The sequence below is a fragment of the Salvia splendens genome, chromosome 10, assembly GCF_004379255.2.
Source record: "Salvia splendens isolate huo1 chromosome 10, SspV2, whole genome shotgun sequence".
NCBI classification, from domain to species: domain Eukaryota; kingdom Viridiplantae; phylum Streptophyta; class Magnoliopsida; order Lamiales; family Lamiaceae; genus Salvia; species Salvia splendens.
Genome location: NC_056041.1, coordinates 15,518,300 through 15,534,152, shown reverse-complemented (window position 1 = coordinate 15,534,152; position 15,853 = coordinate 15,518,300). Strand labels below are relative to the sequence as shown.

Genomic DNA, 15,853 nt, shown 5'->3' with positions numbered 1-15,853 from the left:
ACGTAACAAAAATTACAAAAAAGAATAGTGGTAACATAAAAAATGGGATAGGAAGATTTATAGGGCATTATTGCATGTGTTTGGGTTGGAGGATAAAATGTCAACGTAGCATGAGAAAAAAATTGAAGGATTTATAGAGCGAAATTATGTTCCACTATTTTTTTTTGGTTTAACCTTAAGTATACCGAACTCATCTTTGGTGGAATCCGAGTAATCGTGTTTGACTGAATTTATGAATTAAAGCTAAAATTTTTCCAAGCGTGACCTCAAGGACACCGTAACTCTTATACTCCTACCATTTGGTAAGTCTAGACCATCGAATTTTCTCATTCTTCCTGCCCTCTTCGAATCTACATTACACACTACCAAATCTCGTCACCAAAACCCCTCTCCGCTCAATAATTTCCTAAATTCTCAATCTCGGTCGATTGAAATTCATCGTCTGATAATCAATCTCATTGCATTTCTCATTCAGGAAGACAGCGATGCGTTAATTGTGTATGGATACGTCGTTTACATAGCTTCTCTACTGATACGTACTTCATTTGCGTATCGGTTCTCTACGGCCGCTGTAATTTATGCTTTTGTCAATTGATCTGGATGCTTGGAGAGGATCTGGCTCCGGGAGAAGAGGATTTTTTGGAGAAGGAATCGAGATTAGGAGACAGAATGCCCGGGATAGCGCAGAAGATTAATGTTTGCGGCGATTCTAATCCGACTGTCTATCACAATTCAGTGGTAGGGAATGGTCACTCCTTTAATGGATCGTCGGTCTCCGCCAATGGCTTCTGGTCCCAGCATCGTGATGATATTAGCTACAATCAGCTGCAAAAAGTATGTTATCAGCTAATTTACATGCCAGTTTGATAAGAATTAAGGTGTAGTGTGTGTTTTGACAGTTTTTGTTGATGGAATAGGGTGAGTTCGGTTTATATTTGTTTGGAAGGTTGTAGGATTGAACTAGAATACTAGAAGTTGAAAATTGAGTGACGCTGGCAATGCTATATGGATGTAAATTCCAAAATTTCCTTGCTTTTGTTCTATGTTTGAATTATTTTTTGGGGAAAAGAAGTTGTTGAGCTTAAGCTTACTTGATACCACTGTGTTGTACTGATTTTGGTGGGTAACATGAAACTTAAAAAAAAGTTTGATAGTGTTTTTTTATGCATTTGTTGCATTTTGACTTATGCAAATGACCTAGTATGTTGATTGATCATGCGCTCTTTCAAGTAATGTCATTCAGATTATATTTCTCAGTCTCAAATTCCACGCGTATAGCCTTGCATATTTCATTTAGGCCAGATAGTTCCATGTTTCATTCGTGTCTCATCTTATTCTTAAGCCGTTAGATGAGATTTTATGTTGCAGTCATCTGAGCTTCTTCCTCTCTTCTTCTATGTTTCATACAGTTTTGGTCTGCGCTGTCAACACAAGCTCGACAGAAGCTTATGAGGATTGACAAACAGACAATATTTGAGCATGCTCGTAAAAACATGTATTGCCCTAGATGCAACGGGTTGCTGCTTGAAGTTTCTTTACAGATTGTCATGTATGGAAAGTCTCTGCAGCAAGATGTAACGCGCCGTTACAATTGGCGAACCACAAACAATCAGAACAGTGGCAACTTGTGTATTGACAATGTGTGCCAAGATATTATGATAGATCCGTCCCTACATCCGTGGGGTGGATTAACCACTGCCAGGGAAGGGACTTTGACGCTTTTGGACTGTTACCTTTACTCAAAGTCTTTGAAGGTTCTCCAAAATGTAAGTGTCAATTCTACGTAGTTTTGTCTTCTTTAGTGCAAACCTTAGTTTAACCCTTTAATATGAATCAGGTATTTGATAGTGCACGTGCAAGGGAAAGAGAACGCAATTTGCTCTATCCTGATGCATGCGGAGGAGGTTGCCGAGGATGGATAAGCCAAGGAATGACAGGATATGGTAGAGGGCATGGAACAAGAGAAACGTGTGCTCTTCACACTGCTAGGTTATCAGTGGAGACATTGGTCGACTTTTGGTCAGCCCTTGGAGAGGAGACTCAGCAATCTCTTCTAAGGATGAAAGAAGAGGACTTTCTTGAAAGACTCATGTATAGGTGTGCCACCCTCTTTTTCCTTGTTAGTTCACCACTCACTGCCTCTTCAATGACTTTAACACTTTCAAACAATTGTAAAGACACCAATCTGTGTTCATGCTGTAAATGTATATTTACTCCATCCCATCAAAAGCTATTCATGTTCCTTTTAGGGACGTCCCATCTAAATTGATTCATTTCCTTTTTTGGCAAAAAATAACATTCTTCTTGTGTCTTACTTTATTCTCTCTCCACTTAATTTTTTATACATTACTTTCTTAAATCTTGTGCCCAGAAGAACCGCCCCGCTTATGGCGGATGGATGGAGTAACTTTTTCTATCAAACATTGTGTTATTCTAGATTTCAGTTTCCCATTTAATACTTTGTCTCCATTGGACAAGGATGTGGCATAGAGCTTCTGGAGTAGAAATGTTATAATGGTTATTCGTAAATATATATTGATTTTCATGAATTGGCTACACTTAGCACAGTATAAGGATCTTTAGAGCTAGGCTAACTCATTCTTTTTGGTAGTCAAGAACATTCAAAGAATAAAATTTTAAAGATCAACTTAGGGTGCCATATGATCAACCTAAGTTAAAGGGTATGGTACAGATTCTTGTATAAGATGTTGTCTTATTTTATCCAACTCAATATCCAACACTCCAACCGAAAAATTAGTAGGAGATGTGATGCTTGACAGCAAATATCCTAGCACCAACCTTTTTTCGTTATCAAACTTATAGTACTGGAAGTTAGTTTGGGTTTCCACTTAGCAAGGCATTGTACTATCATTACACTACTGAAGTAAATTTCCTAAATCTTTATTGCTACTTGAGATTATTCAGCCTATATTTATAAATTGGTGTTAAGCAGTTACATTTCTGTCAAAAAGTTGTCTCGTGATTAAAATTTGCCGTAGTCATCTTCAGAATTACAAGGAATGGTGAATTTGTTGTAATTTTACAACAAATTAAGGGCTTAAGTATATAATTTAGCATTAAGACATAAAATCTACCTTATACTTGAAAAGTTTGTGCAACTTATTAGATAAATCCTTTGAAATAGGTCAATGAAATTCTTGTTCGATGTTGGTTCAAGGACAATCCAATTTGAGTTCAATGCAAAGAAACTTCTAAATCCTTTGTTTGCAGGTTTGACAGCAAAAGGTTTTGTAGAGACTGTCGAAGAAATGTGATACGTGAATTTAAGGAGCTGAAAGAGCTGAAGCGTATGAGAAAGGATCCTCGCTGTACCAGCTGGTTTTGTGTAGCTGATTCCATCTTCCAATACGAGGTGCGCAATCTGGATTATCTAGTCATTCTTTTGGAAATATGATATCCTGGCCCTACAATATGATAAGATAAGGCTGAGGATGATGAATGCATTTGAGCAAAAATGAATGAAACAGCCAGCTGGAGAAGAAACGGAAGAACAGAAATAGCGAACAAAAGGAATTAAGGAACAAACGAAAATATAAAATCTGAATCAAAGAATCCTCCTATGATGCCCTACGCTACTACTGTCCTAAACTATTTTCCAAGACATGTAGTACTTCCACTGACGAGCTCTTTATATAACTATAGCAGACTCATACTTTGATTAAGGCTCCTAACTAAATAAAGACTCCTAAATCAACTCTAACTCTATAATATCTATCTCTAATTCATTAGTCATTACCGATAAACAAGACTTAATCAACAACTGATAAATAATAACTAAAAGTCCTCTTACACTTACTCTGTTGTTGAAACAGCCTTGTCCTCAAGGCTGGAGTCAAAATTATCCATGGGGGGGTTATACTCAAGCTTGCCGGCATGAGGCATTGAGCAGAACCACAGAATACCCAAAAATTGAAGGAACAAAAACAAGTTCAAGTGAAATGTGCCATGAAACCCATATTCTTGAAATTGCTCGACTATCCAAAAGGCATTGGATGGGGGCTGCTGTATGTGGAGCATTGGAGAAGATTGTTGTGGCGGTGGCGGAGGGCAGGCTGGAAGGTGGGGTGCTGTCGTTAGCAAGGGAGTAGCAACAGACACAACTACTGATATTAATACATGAGTATCAAGAGTTTCCCTGCTTTCTTGTATTTATCTTTAGTAATTGTTACTCCTATTTATAGTGGTGAAAGTCCTAAGGATTGGATTATCTTTAGAGTCATGTTTATCTTAAGATTTACTTTCCTTTTGAGTCACTCTGTTTATCTTCAGAGTCATGTTTATCTTAGGATTTCCTTATGCTTTTAGGATTGAGTCATGACTATTAATTCCCTTGATGTTGAAGAGGGAAGCCTCGCCTGAATTTTAGTTCAGTGGCGTTGGCCAAGGACCATGCAAGAGGGTCATTTTTTTTGTTATTCCTTTCAGTTTATGCAATAAAGTTCTTTTTGTTATTCACTAAAATATCTGTGTGCATTAATCTGCCCGAGGGGCACATCTTTGGCATTCCATCAAGCAGTTAGGCTGTGCGATCTTCCACCCTAGCAACTAAGGGGAAACTCAATCACAACCGGTAGATCAATAGGCTAGACAGCCGCTTCCATGAACACATGAGATAGAGGCAGTAACGGTGGAATTGTAACCGTAACAGAAGGTGGTAGAATTGTGACCAATGTTGTTTGTAACGGAGGGCAGCTCATGGCCAAGAATCCCTTCAGGCCAGTGACGGAAACGTGACCATGCGGAAGCAGGGCACAGGTTGGGTGCTGATGTTGCGGGCGTTGAGGATTAACTCTGTGGTCATTGTGGGCACAACACCATCTGAAGTTGCAAGGGTTTGCATGATGGCGTCGAATTTGCTGTCGAACTTGGCTTTCAACTCCTTCTTTAATCCATCTATGTGGGCCGCCGTGCTTTGTGTGGTTACCATTTTTCACCGCATGAATTGATAGAGAATAGGCAGTCAGACACTAAACGAGAACTAACAGAGCATAAACTTAGAAAAAACAAAGATAAATCCTCCTTCGAGGCCCTACGGCTAAACTATCTTCCTAACTCTCAATTCCACACATAGCTCTTCCATTAAGAAGCTATTTACAACAACTAATAACAGACTCCTACTTTGAATAAGTCTCCTGACTAAATAATGACTCATAAATCAACTCCAACTTTAAGAAATAAAATCTATCTCCAAACAAATACTGATAAACAAGACTCTGTGAACAAACTAGTAAATATGTCCTCCGGACGTTAATTGGTTTGGTTTGACTCGACTCAGGTTTTAAGAAATGTGATGGGAAGTGGGTGGAAAAAGTTAGTGGAATGTGGATCCTACTTTTGTATTAGTTTTATAATAAAATGTGAGTGGGATAAAGTTAGTGGAATGTGGGGTCCATTGCCAGAAGTAGTAAAAAGTAAATGAGAAAAATTTTCGCAGACAGACGAAAATGGCAAATTGAGCCAATTAATGGCAGACGGAGGGAGTAATAACTTAAGATAATGTTCCAGAATGCAGGGGACTTTCTCTAACACAATATTGCTGGAATAATGATGCATCTTGTACTTCAATTTCTCAGGTTTCTCATGATACAGTTCGAGTTGATTGGCATCAAACATTTTTAGATGCTTGTGGAGCATATCAACACTTTGAATGGGCTATTGGAACTGGAGAAGGAAAATCTGATATCTTGGATTTTAAAAATGTTGGGCTGAATGTAAGGGATCAAGTGAATGGTCTTGATCTAAGTGGTCTGGGTGCTTGCTACATAACTCTGAGGGCTTGGAAAATGGATGGGCGATGCAATGAACTTTGTGTGAAAGCTCATGCATTGCGAGGGCAACAATGTGTTCATTGCAAGCTAGCTGTTGGTGATGGATATGTTACAATTATAATAGAGGAAAATATCAGAAGATTCCTTGAGCATGCAGAGGAGGCTGAGGAAGAAGAGGTAAGCTTGTTGAAAAGAAGAATTTGCTTTATGTTTTCTTCTCCATAATTAGTCCATTTCTATTAAGCCTATTTAATCCCTGATATTATGCTTAATACCTATGTTATTTTCAGGATGATGAATCCATGGATACAGATGGAAATGAGTTTGATGGCGAGTGCTCTCGTCCCCAGAAACATGCAAAGAGTCCTGAACTTGCTCGAGAATTTCTCCTAGATGCTGCAATTGTCATCTTCAAGGAACAGGCATGTTTATTATGTTTATATCTCATTCCTTCAAATTTATGCTTTGAAATTTACATGAAGTCAGGAATTATTTCTGGTTTCCAACACGAATGATCATTTGAAATCTTAGGGAACTACCTTAACTTGCCCAAGTCCCAAGTTGTATTGTTAGGGAACACGAAAGTTTGATGTTTTGTTTAGTGAATGGATTGGTTATTAGCACTATGAAGTTTCTTAACTTGACAGATGTTCCTGCAGGTTGAGAAGGCTTTTAGGGAGGGAACTGCCCGACAAAATGCACGCAGTATTTTTGTCTGTCTTGCTTTGAAATTGCTGGAAGAACGATTGCATGTGGCGTGCAAAGAAATCATCACATTAGAAAAACAGGTGCTTTCATGTGTGATATTTAGTTAGGGGCAGCTATCTATCTACTTTAATATTTTTTCCTGAACTTGGACTGACTCTCACCTTTCCCATTGAAATCTGTATTCACAGATGAAACTACTTGAAGAAGAAGAAAAGGAGAAGCGTGAAGATGAAGAGCGCAGGGAGCGTAGGAGAACAAAAGAAAGGGGGAAAAAGCTGCGCAGAAAAGAAAGGTTAAGGGAGAAAGAAAACAGATGTGCTGAATCAAATACAAATGCTGTGGTTCTTGATACTCGAGATGAGGCAGAACTTTGCGCTGATGAGGGTGTTAATAGTGGGAGTACCGATGATTGTGAGATGGAAACAGGGGCAGATACCCACAGTTCTCCAAATATGGAAAATCACCATGAAGACATTTTGGAAGAGGAATCTGGCAACACCAGAGATTTAAACAACTCTTTACCATATACTCACTATAGATATTCTCGCAGGAAACCAAGATTACACAAAGATATCGAGCAGGATTTCACCTCAAAGTGGACTGATAGGAGAAAGGGTGCAGCAATGTCAGAGAGTGACGTCACTACTGGGAAGTATGAATCAAGATTTCATGCTGATCGCTTTGAATCTACAAGGACCAATAATTGCTTCAACAAGCAGTTAAGACCTAATGCTGCAAAGTTCAACCCAAGAAATGGTCCAAAGTTGTCTGAAAAACTTCAGTGTACCGATAACAGAGAATCTGGCAGATGCGATTACCAAGGTTGTAGTTGTAACCAGCCTAACGACTATCGAGCAAGACCTGAGTCATATATGATGAGATCAACTAGAGAGCCTAAATATGTGAATAACTTGGAGTCGTCATCATTTGATATTTCAAAATCATATTATCGAGAGGACTGCACTCAAGCTGAGTGCGCACATGAGCTTAATGGGCGAGTTAAAACCAACTCCAACTGTGGTAACTTACCTGTTAGGAAGAAAGTCTGGGAACCTTTGGATTCACAAAAAAAACGTGCTCAAAGCAACTCAGGAACTGATGTTGTCTTTAAGCCCAACATTGAAACTACTGAGTCTGATCGAGTTCCTGAATCATCTGGTACTGCTATTTCTGGTGAATCGACAATTTTTTCAATCGAAACTAATAGCGGGGACAATCAACTGGGGAACTTGGCGAAGTCTGGAAATGGTACTTGCAGAGACAGGGATAATGGATATCATTCAATTGAAAAGTCAGAGAATTACATAAAGGTGGAAGAAGCGGAGGATGGCGAGTTAAGTTTCATGGCTAAAACCCCACTCAGGACAGTAGGGTCATTGCTAAGAAGATCTTCCAACTCAGACAGCTGCTCTTCATGCCTAAGTGAAGGTGACTCCTCAAACTGCCAAAATCTGGAATCAACGTCTACATCAGATTCAAAAGAGTCTAGCCAAGCCTCTGAGGGCGGAGATATGTTGCATTGTCTTGAAAGTAGTTTTCGCGAGTGTCACAAAGTTGTGGATGATCGAATCACAACAAGAGCAAACAGCCAGGAACTTGCTTCATTGAGCAGTTTGCCTGCAGAAGCAGCCACATATTGTGAGAATGTGAAAGCAAATGCCGGTATAGATATTCAGTCTCAAAGTGTGCTTCCCACTATGATGCAGAATCAGAGCATACAGTATCCCACCTATCAGGCCCCAGCAATGGCTTATTACCATCAAGCTCTGGTTTCATGGCCAGCCGGAGCTACTAATGGATTTACGTCCTTTCACTACCCCAATAATTACTTATATGCCAGTGGGTTTGGATACGACTTGAACACAAATGCACAGTTGATGCAGTATGGGGGCTTACAGCATCTCCCTCCGCCGCTGATCACTCATGTTCATATGCCTCTCTTCCCCACTGCAGCTAATGTAGTCAGCTCAAAGGATCACAGTATAGATTCAACAGTTGCAGAGGATGGCAAGTGTGAGAAGGGGAATGATGATTTCTCTCTCTTCCATTTTGGTGGCCCTGTAGGATTCAAACCTGGGGAAGCTGTCACTTTGGAAGGAGGACAAGGGGATGATTTGTCGGAAAAGAGTCCTCATTCCTGCAATACTAAAGAGTCCATAGAAGAATACAATTTGTTTGCTGCCAGTAATGGCATAAAGTTTCCTATTTTTTAATTTGTTGTGGATTTGTGATACAAGGAAACCTGAGTGGGTGATGGAGGTTTGAGTTTTGAGTGCTGTGTAAACAATAATCCTTCCCTGCAAAATTTTAGGGTTTTTTATTACATTATTATACATTGATTGTTTTTATTTGCTTGTTCCAATGTCTTTTTTTCCGAGGGAGTAGTATGTTACCGGTTCCTGCCACATTGAGGTTTTTTAGATGAAGATGTGTTTGTGCCATTGGCATGATATGTTTGTCAAAAATGAAATGCCTTAAAAGACTGTATGTACTTCGTTCGCTCCTTCTTAATTGAATCATTTCTTTATTGTACTCCGTTTTTAGGAAAACTCATACTCCCTTCGTCCACAAAAAATAGAGCACTTTTATCATTTTTGGTGGTCCATGAAAAATAGAGCACGTCTAAGAAAAGAAAGTTTTCAACTTTTCTCTTACTTTTTTCATTTTCTCTTACTAATAATATGGACTCTATATTCCACTAACACTATTTTTCTCTTTCTTTTTTCCATTCTCTCTTACTAATAATATAGACCCGACATTCCACTAACATTACTTCTCTCTTACTTTACCAATTCAACATTAAAACCTATGTCATTCATAATGTGTCATATTTTTTCATGGACGGAGGGAGTAGTAATAAATATGAGTAGTTAACTCTTTATACTATTCTCTCTTATTTTACTTTTTCTCAATTTTCATTTTTTTCAAAATGAGTGTTAAAAAGATTCCTCAATTAACAAGGAACGGATGAAGTATCTAGCTTTAATCTAACTATGTTATACGATCCTACAACCTATTGGTTGGTGAAGAACGACGAGAAGGATTTGCCTTCCCTTAGTTGTATAACAAAGTGATGGATCTTCAAGAATTTATAAATTCAGTAAAAAAAAATCAAATCTTGCTTATACAATCAAGAAACAAGATAAACACCAACACAGATTCAACTCAAGCAATAACCACCAACATTTGCATTTAAACAGTGAATAGGTATGTACTCTAACTCGGCATATAAAATCTCTGCCGTAATCCCAACATGGATTACACAAGTCAGTAGTTATGAAAAGGCAAAATAGGTCAAAAAGAGTGATTTTTGTTTTATCATCGAGGAATCATATCATAATCATCAAATTTGACTCAGAGACATATGTACTCTTTCATCATCATAATATTTAAGCATACAGTTAAAAGCACTAATCCCAGGCACTGGGGTATCCTCCGCCATAGCTACCGCCACTGCCACCGTAGCCACCGCCTCCTCCATGGTAGTCGCCGCTGTTGTTGCCTCTATTGTAAGAAGAATCTCTTCTAAAATCACGACCTCCAAAGCGCCCACCTCCGCGCCTACCTTTGTTTCCAAATGAAGCCCGGCCAGCAAACCGAGTCAACCAATCGGGCACCTCCTGATTCGCTTCCTTCATCAACTCAGCTAGTGATTTTGCCAATGACATGTTGTTCTCGTTGAAGAATGCTGTCGCCAGTCCTGATTTTCCAGCACGACCTGTACGCCCTATGCGGTGAACATAGTCATCAATGTCATTAGGAAGGTCGAAGTTGATAACATGAGCAACATGCGGGATATCAAGCCCGCGAGCTGCCACATCAGTTGCGACTAGTATTGGCGTATTTCCGCTCTTGAATGATCTTAATGCCGTCTCTCGTTCCTGAAATCACAAATTAAACAATGTAGAGCAACAAATAGGTGGTATGGTGGAGAAAGAGAAATAGTGAATATCTGAGGATCCAACAGCAGTTGTAGCTGAAGTCTCTCAAGGCTAAGAGCAAATTATATCAGCTCTATGAAAATCGTTAACACTGGATATAGTTAGGTTTCTGATATCAGATATAGCAGCTTTCGAAGTCCACAGCACTATAATATATATATATATATATATATATATATATATATATATATATATATATATATAACCCTATATATATATATATATATATATATATATATATATATATATATATTCTTCAACTTCACAACATCATGTTCAGTTAAGGTGTGATGTATCTCAGTTGCTTGCCGTAAGAATTTTAAAACAGAACACTGAGAATCACCTCACAAAATCTCGCAGCCACTAAGTAGCGAATAACATGAAAGTTGGTGATTAAAAGTCTAATGACTAATTGCACAGATAATGGACTAGGTCCATCGGAATCTCCAAAGAAAGAAAAAAAAAATCAGCTAGATCACAAATAATAAAGTATATATACAGAATTTTCAAAATATCAAGCAAGTATAATCAAACTACTCCCACGAACTCCGAAGTAAAAAACCATGATAGAAAGAGATGTAATGAGTATTCTCAACTATATTATTTTCTGACCTGTTGCGTTCTATCTCCATGAATTGTAGTAGCAGGAAATCCGTTCATACATAACCAGTGTTCCAAAGAATCAGCACCTTTTTTTGTCTCCACAAATACTAATGTAAGAGCGTGCTGTCACACACCAGGAAATAGAAATGTTATTATCAACAAAGAATTTTAGTAAAAACATGATTTAAGAATATATGCTGGTATATCATGGGGAAAAGATGAAGATCCTTAGTTACCAAATGCAGTGGCATACCAGATATGGGGAAAGTTGAAAGTTGCATACTTAGTATTGGTAGTGTTACCACTTAACATATAACTTTATGTAATTTCTTGTTATTGACATGGGGAAGAGCACACTTACAAAGATATATGATCCGCAATCACCTAGAATCGAAACAATGCATCCCATGTCCCATTTGCGACATGTTCATGATGGAATTTGTGGGTCACAAAATCTATTTCATACATGTTCCATTATTGTGTTGTATGGTCCATACAGTTGTGGGAATTTTGAAGGTAGAATTATATAGTGTATACTAGGTAAACCATGTGCACGCAAATAATGAGATTTTAGAGATTTGATTCCAGCCAATAACACACAGCTATCCATGTCTTCACTGTTTTGAATATTAGCAACTTACATAGGAAAATTAGTCCTATTTTTGGCCAACGTTTCTTTTATTAACTTGTAGTCTAAGTCACCTGGTAAGAGCCTATAATTTATAAAATCAATGCGCTTGAACCTAATTCAACAAAAAAAAAATAAAAGATGAGAGTACAAATGAAGTTTAGGACTCCATCTGTATGCATAACGGCCCTACTTTCAAAAAATTGAACAAATTAAGTTTTTCAATTTGCAGTGAAAACTCTTCTAGTTAATAATCTACATTAACAATGTAATACTTTGGTCAGATGTAGAATAAATCAGACCAAAAGATCCAAAAGGAGTAATTATTATATGTATTCACTAGAAAAGTATACCTTCCCTTGAACTCCATTTGCTCTTTGTGCATGAATAAGATCCATCAAATAGCTTCTCTTATCATTCTCATGAACATATTCAACTCGCTGAACAATTAAGTCTGTACTAGAACCAACCCTTCCAACTGCCAAAAATATGTAATTTGAAAGGAAATCTGATGCCATTCTCTGCATTCCAAACATTAGAAAAGAATTTGAGAATATCAAATGTAAATTAGTAGAAGAAAACCCGATGTCATGGTCGCCATTCACAAATTCGTAGCCTATCAACAAAAGTGTTATATATGCACTTGGTACATAAGCCCAAAATGACGCTCAAAGACTCTTTTTTCATCACTTATCATTGACCAAGTCAGAACCAGAATTCAACATGAGTCCTTGTTGCAAAAATCAATGGTAAATTCAAAATCAGTTACTGAATAACCAATTGGCATCAAGAATTTCCTAGCTTGTGATTCTTTTTATGAAAAAAATCAAATCTTTAATGCTTTGGCTTTGCAGATAATTTATAGACAATTCAGTGGTAAGTAGCAAGAATTAAGTGAAGACTACACAATATAAGATTGATTTACGAGTTACGACTTTGACCTGGATCTCTTTTGGAAAGGTTGCACTAAATAGCATTGTTTGTCTTTCACCAGGTGGTGGCATATCCATCTGTTCCACTATCTTTCTGATCTGAGGCTCGAAACCCATATCCAGCATTCTGTCTGCCTCATCAAGAGCCAAGTATCTAATCATTTGTAATGAAACTTTGGCTCTCTCGAGCAAATCAACCAATCTCCCAGGAGTTGCAACCAGAATGTCTACTCCCCTCTCAAGTTCACGTAGCTACACACAAATGAATTACTTTGGGTCACCATTATGTTTTAACAATTGTAGCGAAGATATTGAAGCTGAGAGCAAGTAATAGGACATCTACCATGAGAAGAAACCTCCCGTTTTACTAAATTATAAGGGACAAATCCTAACAACATCTACAGAACATTTGAACCCAAAACAAATCAGCAACTTTTTTTACATCTTAAATCATGAGTAAACAAAAGTTGGAAGCAAGTATCCCAGGGAAAACGTGAAATACATCTACAAGTTTCTCTTCGACATCGTGGCATGTCATATATTTTCATGAGTTTATAGATTTTTATTTAAGGGGTAGCCGAAATGGAATATTTAGTACTCTGTGTTTTATGTATAATAAGACAGCAACACATGCATGCTGACAGCGCATCCCCCTCATATATATAAATTTGTCGACTTGGAACCAAATCCGACAAAAATTAAACGATGGTATGTTTGGGTCTGTAAGTGTAGACTGTCCTTTATAAGCCTAAAACAAAATCATGAAATATTGTGCTAATGTGAAGATATAAATGGTCCACGCTTTGATTTAGGGATCTTTGTTATGCCCCAAAATTTTATTGGCTGCAAGAAAAATCTCAGAGCAAAGGTCAGAGTCTGGTGGCTCACTCTGTCCCTTGGATGACTTTGATTTAAGAAAAATGGTTGACAGAGGTTAAACATGGGGATGGTCTTAAATGAATGAATGAATCACCAGCCTAATAAGACAAAATGAAAATGGGTGCACACATATGTGTGTGTATGAAGATAGTTGAAATGTACGTCATGTGATCGGCTGGTGACATGATCTTAAAGCACTTAGTTGTCTTACTTCAAAATTTGTTAAAATGTAGTATAATTGCACAAGTAAACTCACATCGTGGAGCTCAAGAAAAAGGCAAACCACAAAATCACTCAAGCAATCTATATGTTCCCATATTTCATCGTAGCACGTGAAATTAATTTTTTTAAGTGAGCACGTGACATGAATTATCAACCTATCATACATTCACAACATGCACCTTTTTTCCTGGGAAAGAAGGGGAACGTTTTAATCAACAATAAGAAATTATATTTATAAACCTGCTGATTTATTGGTGCTCCACCATAAGCAACAACAACTCTAACACCCGTTTGATATGAAAACTTTCTAGCTTCCTCGTGTATCTGCAGGTTAAATGCAACACAGCCATCAAACATTCCTTCTCATATAAAAGTTCAAAGAATATATAAAAAAAGTAACAAACACAAAAACAACTATGTTTGAATAAAGATGCCAACCTGCACCGAGAGTTCTCTTGTAGGCGAGAGGATAAGAGCAAGCGGAAAAACAGTACGAACTCCACGTGGTCTCTGGGGGAAGTTGCCCTTCATAATACCAGATATAATTGGGAAGCAAAAAGCGGCTGTCTTGCCAGACCCTGTCTGAGCACAAGCCATTAAATCCCGTCCAGCTAGCGAAATGGGTATTGCATGTCGCTGAACAGGAGTTGGTTTGACGTATTTACACCTACGAATATTCAAATTAAGTGCATCCCCCAAATCAATCTCCGCAAATGTATTCACAGGCGGCGGCACGTTACCCCCACTCGTCTCAACAGGGATATCCTCATAGGCATCAAAGTTAATGCCAGAATTCTCCTGCTCGTTAAAAGCAGGCTCTGCGTCAGCATCCACATCATCATTACCAAAGGGATTGACCTCCCTATCCTTGCCACCCCAACCCCCTCTCCCTCGCCAACCCCCACTTCCACGACCCCCACCACCACCGCCACCATACCCTTGTCGTCCATACTCAGTCCTGCCACCACCCCACCGGGATCCACTAGTGGGTCCACCTGAACCCGGCCTATCGTTAAAAGAATGCGGCCCACCAACAGATGGAGCAGGTGGCTCGGACACTGGAGGTCTGTTCCTAAGGTGTGGCGGAACATAAGCAGACCTAGCCGCAGCAGATGGCCTTTCATTCCCACCACTTGTCCCAGCATTGTCCAAAGACTCACCAGCTGAGTTCTCAACAGCATCTGCCCATGAAGACCTCATTTTTTCCCGCAAAAATATGTTCCCAGCTAATGCAAAAAAAAAAAACTAAGTAAATAAAAATCCCAACTTTCCAGTATCACATTCTAAAAGCTCATTCTTATTACAAAAAACAAAACAGATCATGCACCACTTCAACCAAATCAACCTCACACATCGAAAATTATAAACTCAATTCTCCCCGATGTAAATTAAAGATGACAGATTAATCAACACAAAAAAAGCTCACCACTTCGTAAATGCAAGCAAAACAAAAGTTAATGAGATCGAGCAAGCTGAAAAAAATGCACGGACAACAAATTAAACAAAAATCGAGCTCCTTTCTCTCCCCTCACACACACAAATAAGAAGAATTCGCAAAAACTTGGATTGCTTATGCGGAATGCAGAAGCGTAAAGCTACAGAAAGAATGCATGATTGAGGAAAAACTCAGCACACATACCTGAGATAGATCAGCAAAAGATTTGGGTTTGGAATAATTTGTTAAGCAGATAGACGGTGACACCAGAATTATGGAAAACCCTAGCTACCAAATGGTAATAAATTAAAAGAAATCGTGGAGAAAATTTAGGAACTCAAAATGGGACAATTCAACATAATAATCGGATTTTTATTACAACGTACTTTATCACTTTTACCCGTTTCTTCTACTTTTCAACTTTCACTTCATTTGGTAAACAAAAAACGTGGGTTGTACTTCACTTCATTCGGTACTCCTTACTTAACTTTTTATTCAATGCACTTATTTAGCTAATTCATCATTTCTATAATTCATCAAATATTTACTCGCCATAAGCAAGGATAATGATAGTATCATTCCAAAGAATGCATATATATCAAAGAAATAACAAAATAAAACCCGTAGAATTGGATATAATTGCAACTTCTTGACCTTCCTAAAACATTATGGTAATATGTATATGAAATAGTAGTATGAAATTATGTAATATTGTG

At 38.1% G+C, this 15,853-nt stretch overlaps 2 protein-coding genes across 2 annotated transcripts; one reads left to right on the top strand and one right to left on the bottom strand.

The window, feature by feature from the left end:
* Positions 1–300: 300 nt before the first annotated feature.
* LOC121752099 lies at positions 301–8,845 on the top strand. The gene is made up of 8 exons (XM_042146985.1): positions 301–834; positions 1,410–1,766; positions 1,838–2,097; positions 3,232–3,373; positions 5,595–5,966; positions 6,080–6,211; positions 6,449–6,577; positions 6,686–8,845. Exons 1-8 carry the CDS (start codon positions 601–603, stop codon positions 8,708–8,710), a joined length of 3,651 nt encoding a protein of 1,216 aa, XP_042002919.1. The 5' UTR covers positions 301–600; the 3' UTR covers positions 8,711–8,845.
* An 811-nt stretch (positions 8,846–9,656) lies between these two features.
* LOC121752361 (DEAD-box ATP-dependent RNA helicase 37-like) lies at positions 9,657–15,512 on the bottom strand. The gene is made up of 7 exons (XM_042147386.1): positions 15,342–15,512; positions 14,141–14,928; positions 13,943–14,026; positions 12,611–12,853; positions 12,023–12,190; positions 11,051–11,164; positions 9,657–10,378 (listed from the first exon to the last, which is right to left on the bottom strand). Exons 2-7 carry the CDS (start codon positions 14,900–14,902, stop codon positions 9,908–9,910), a joined length of 1,842 nt encoding a protein of 613 aa, XP_042003320.1. The 5' UTR covers positions 14,903–14,928; positions 15,342–15,512; the 3' UTR covers positions 9,657–9,907.
* Between the last annotated feature and the right edge of the window lie 341 nt (positions 15,513–15,853).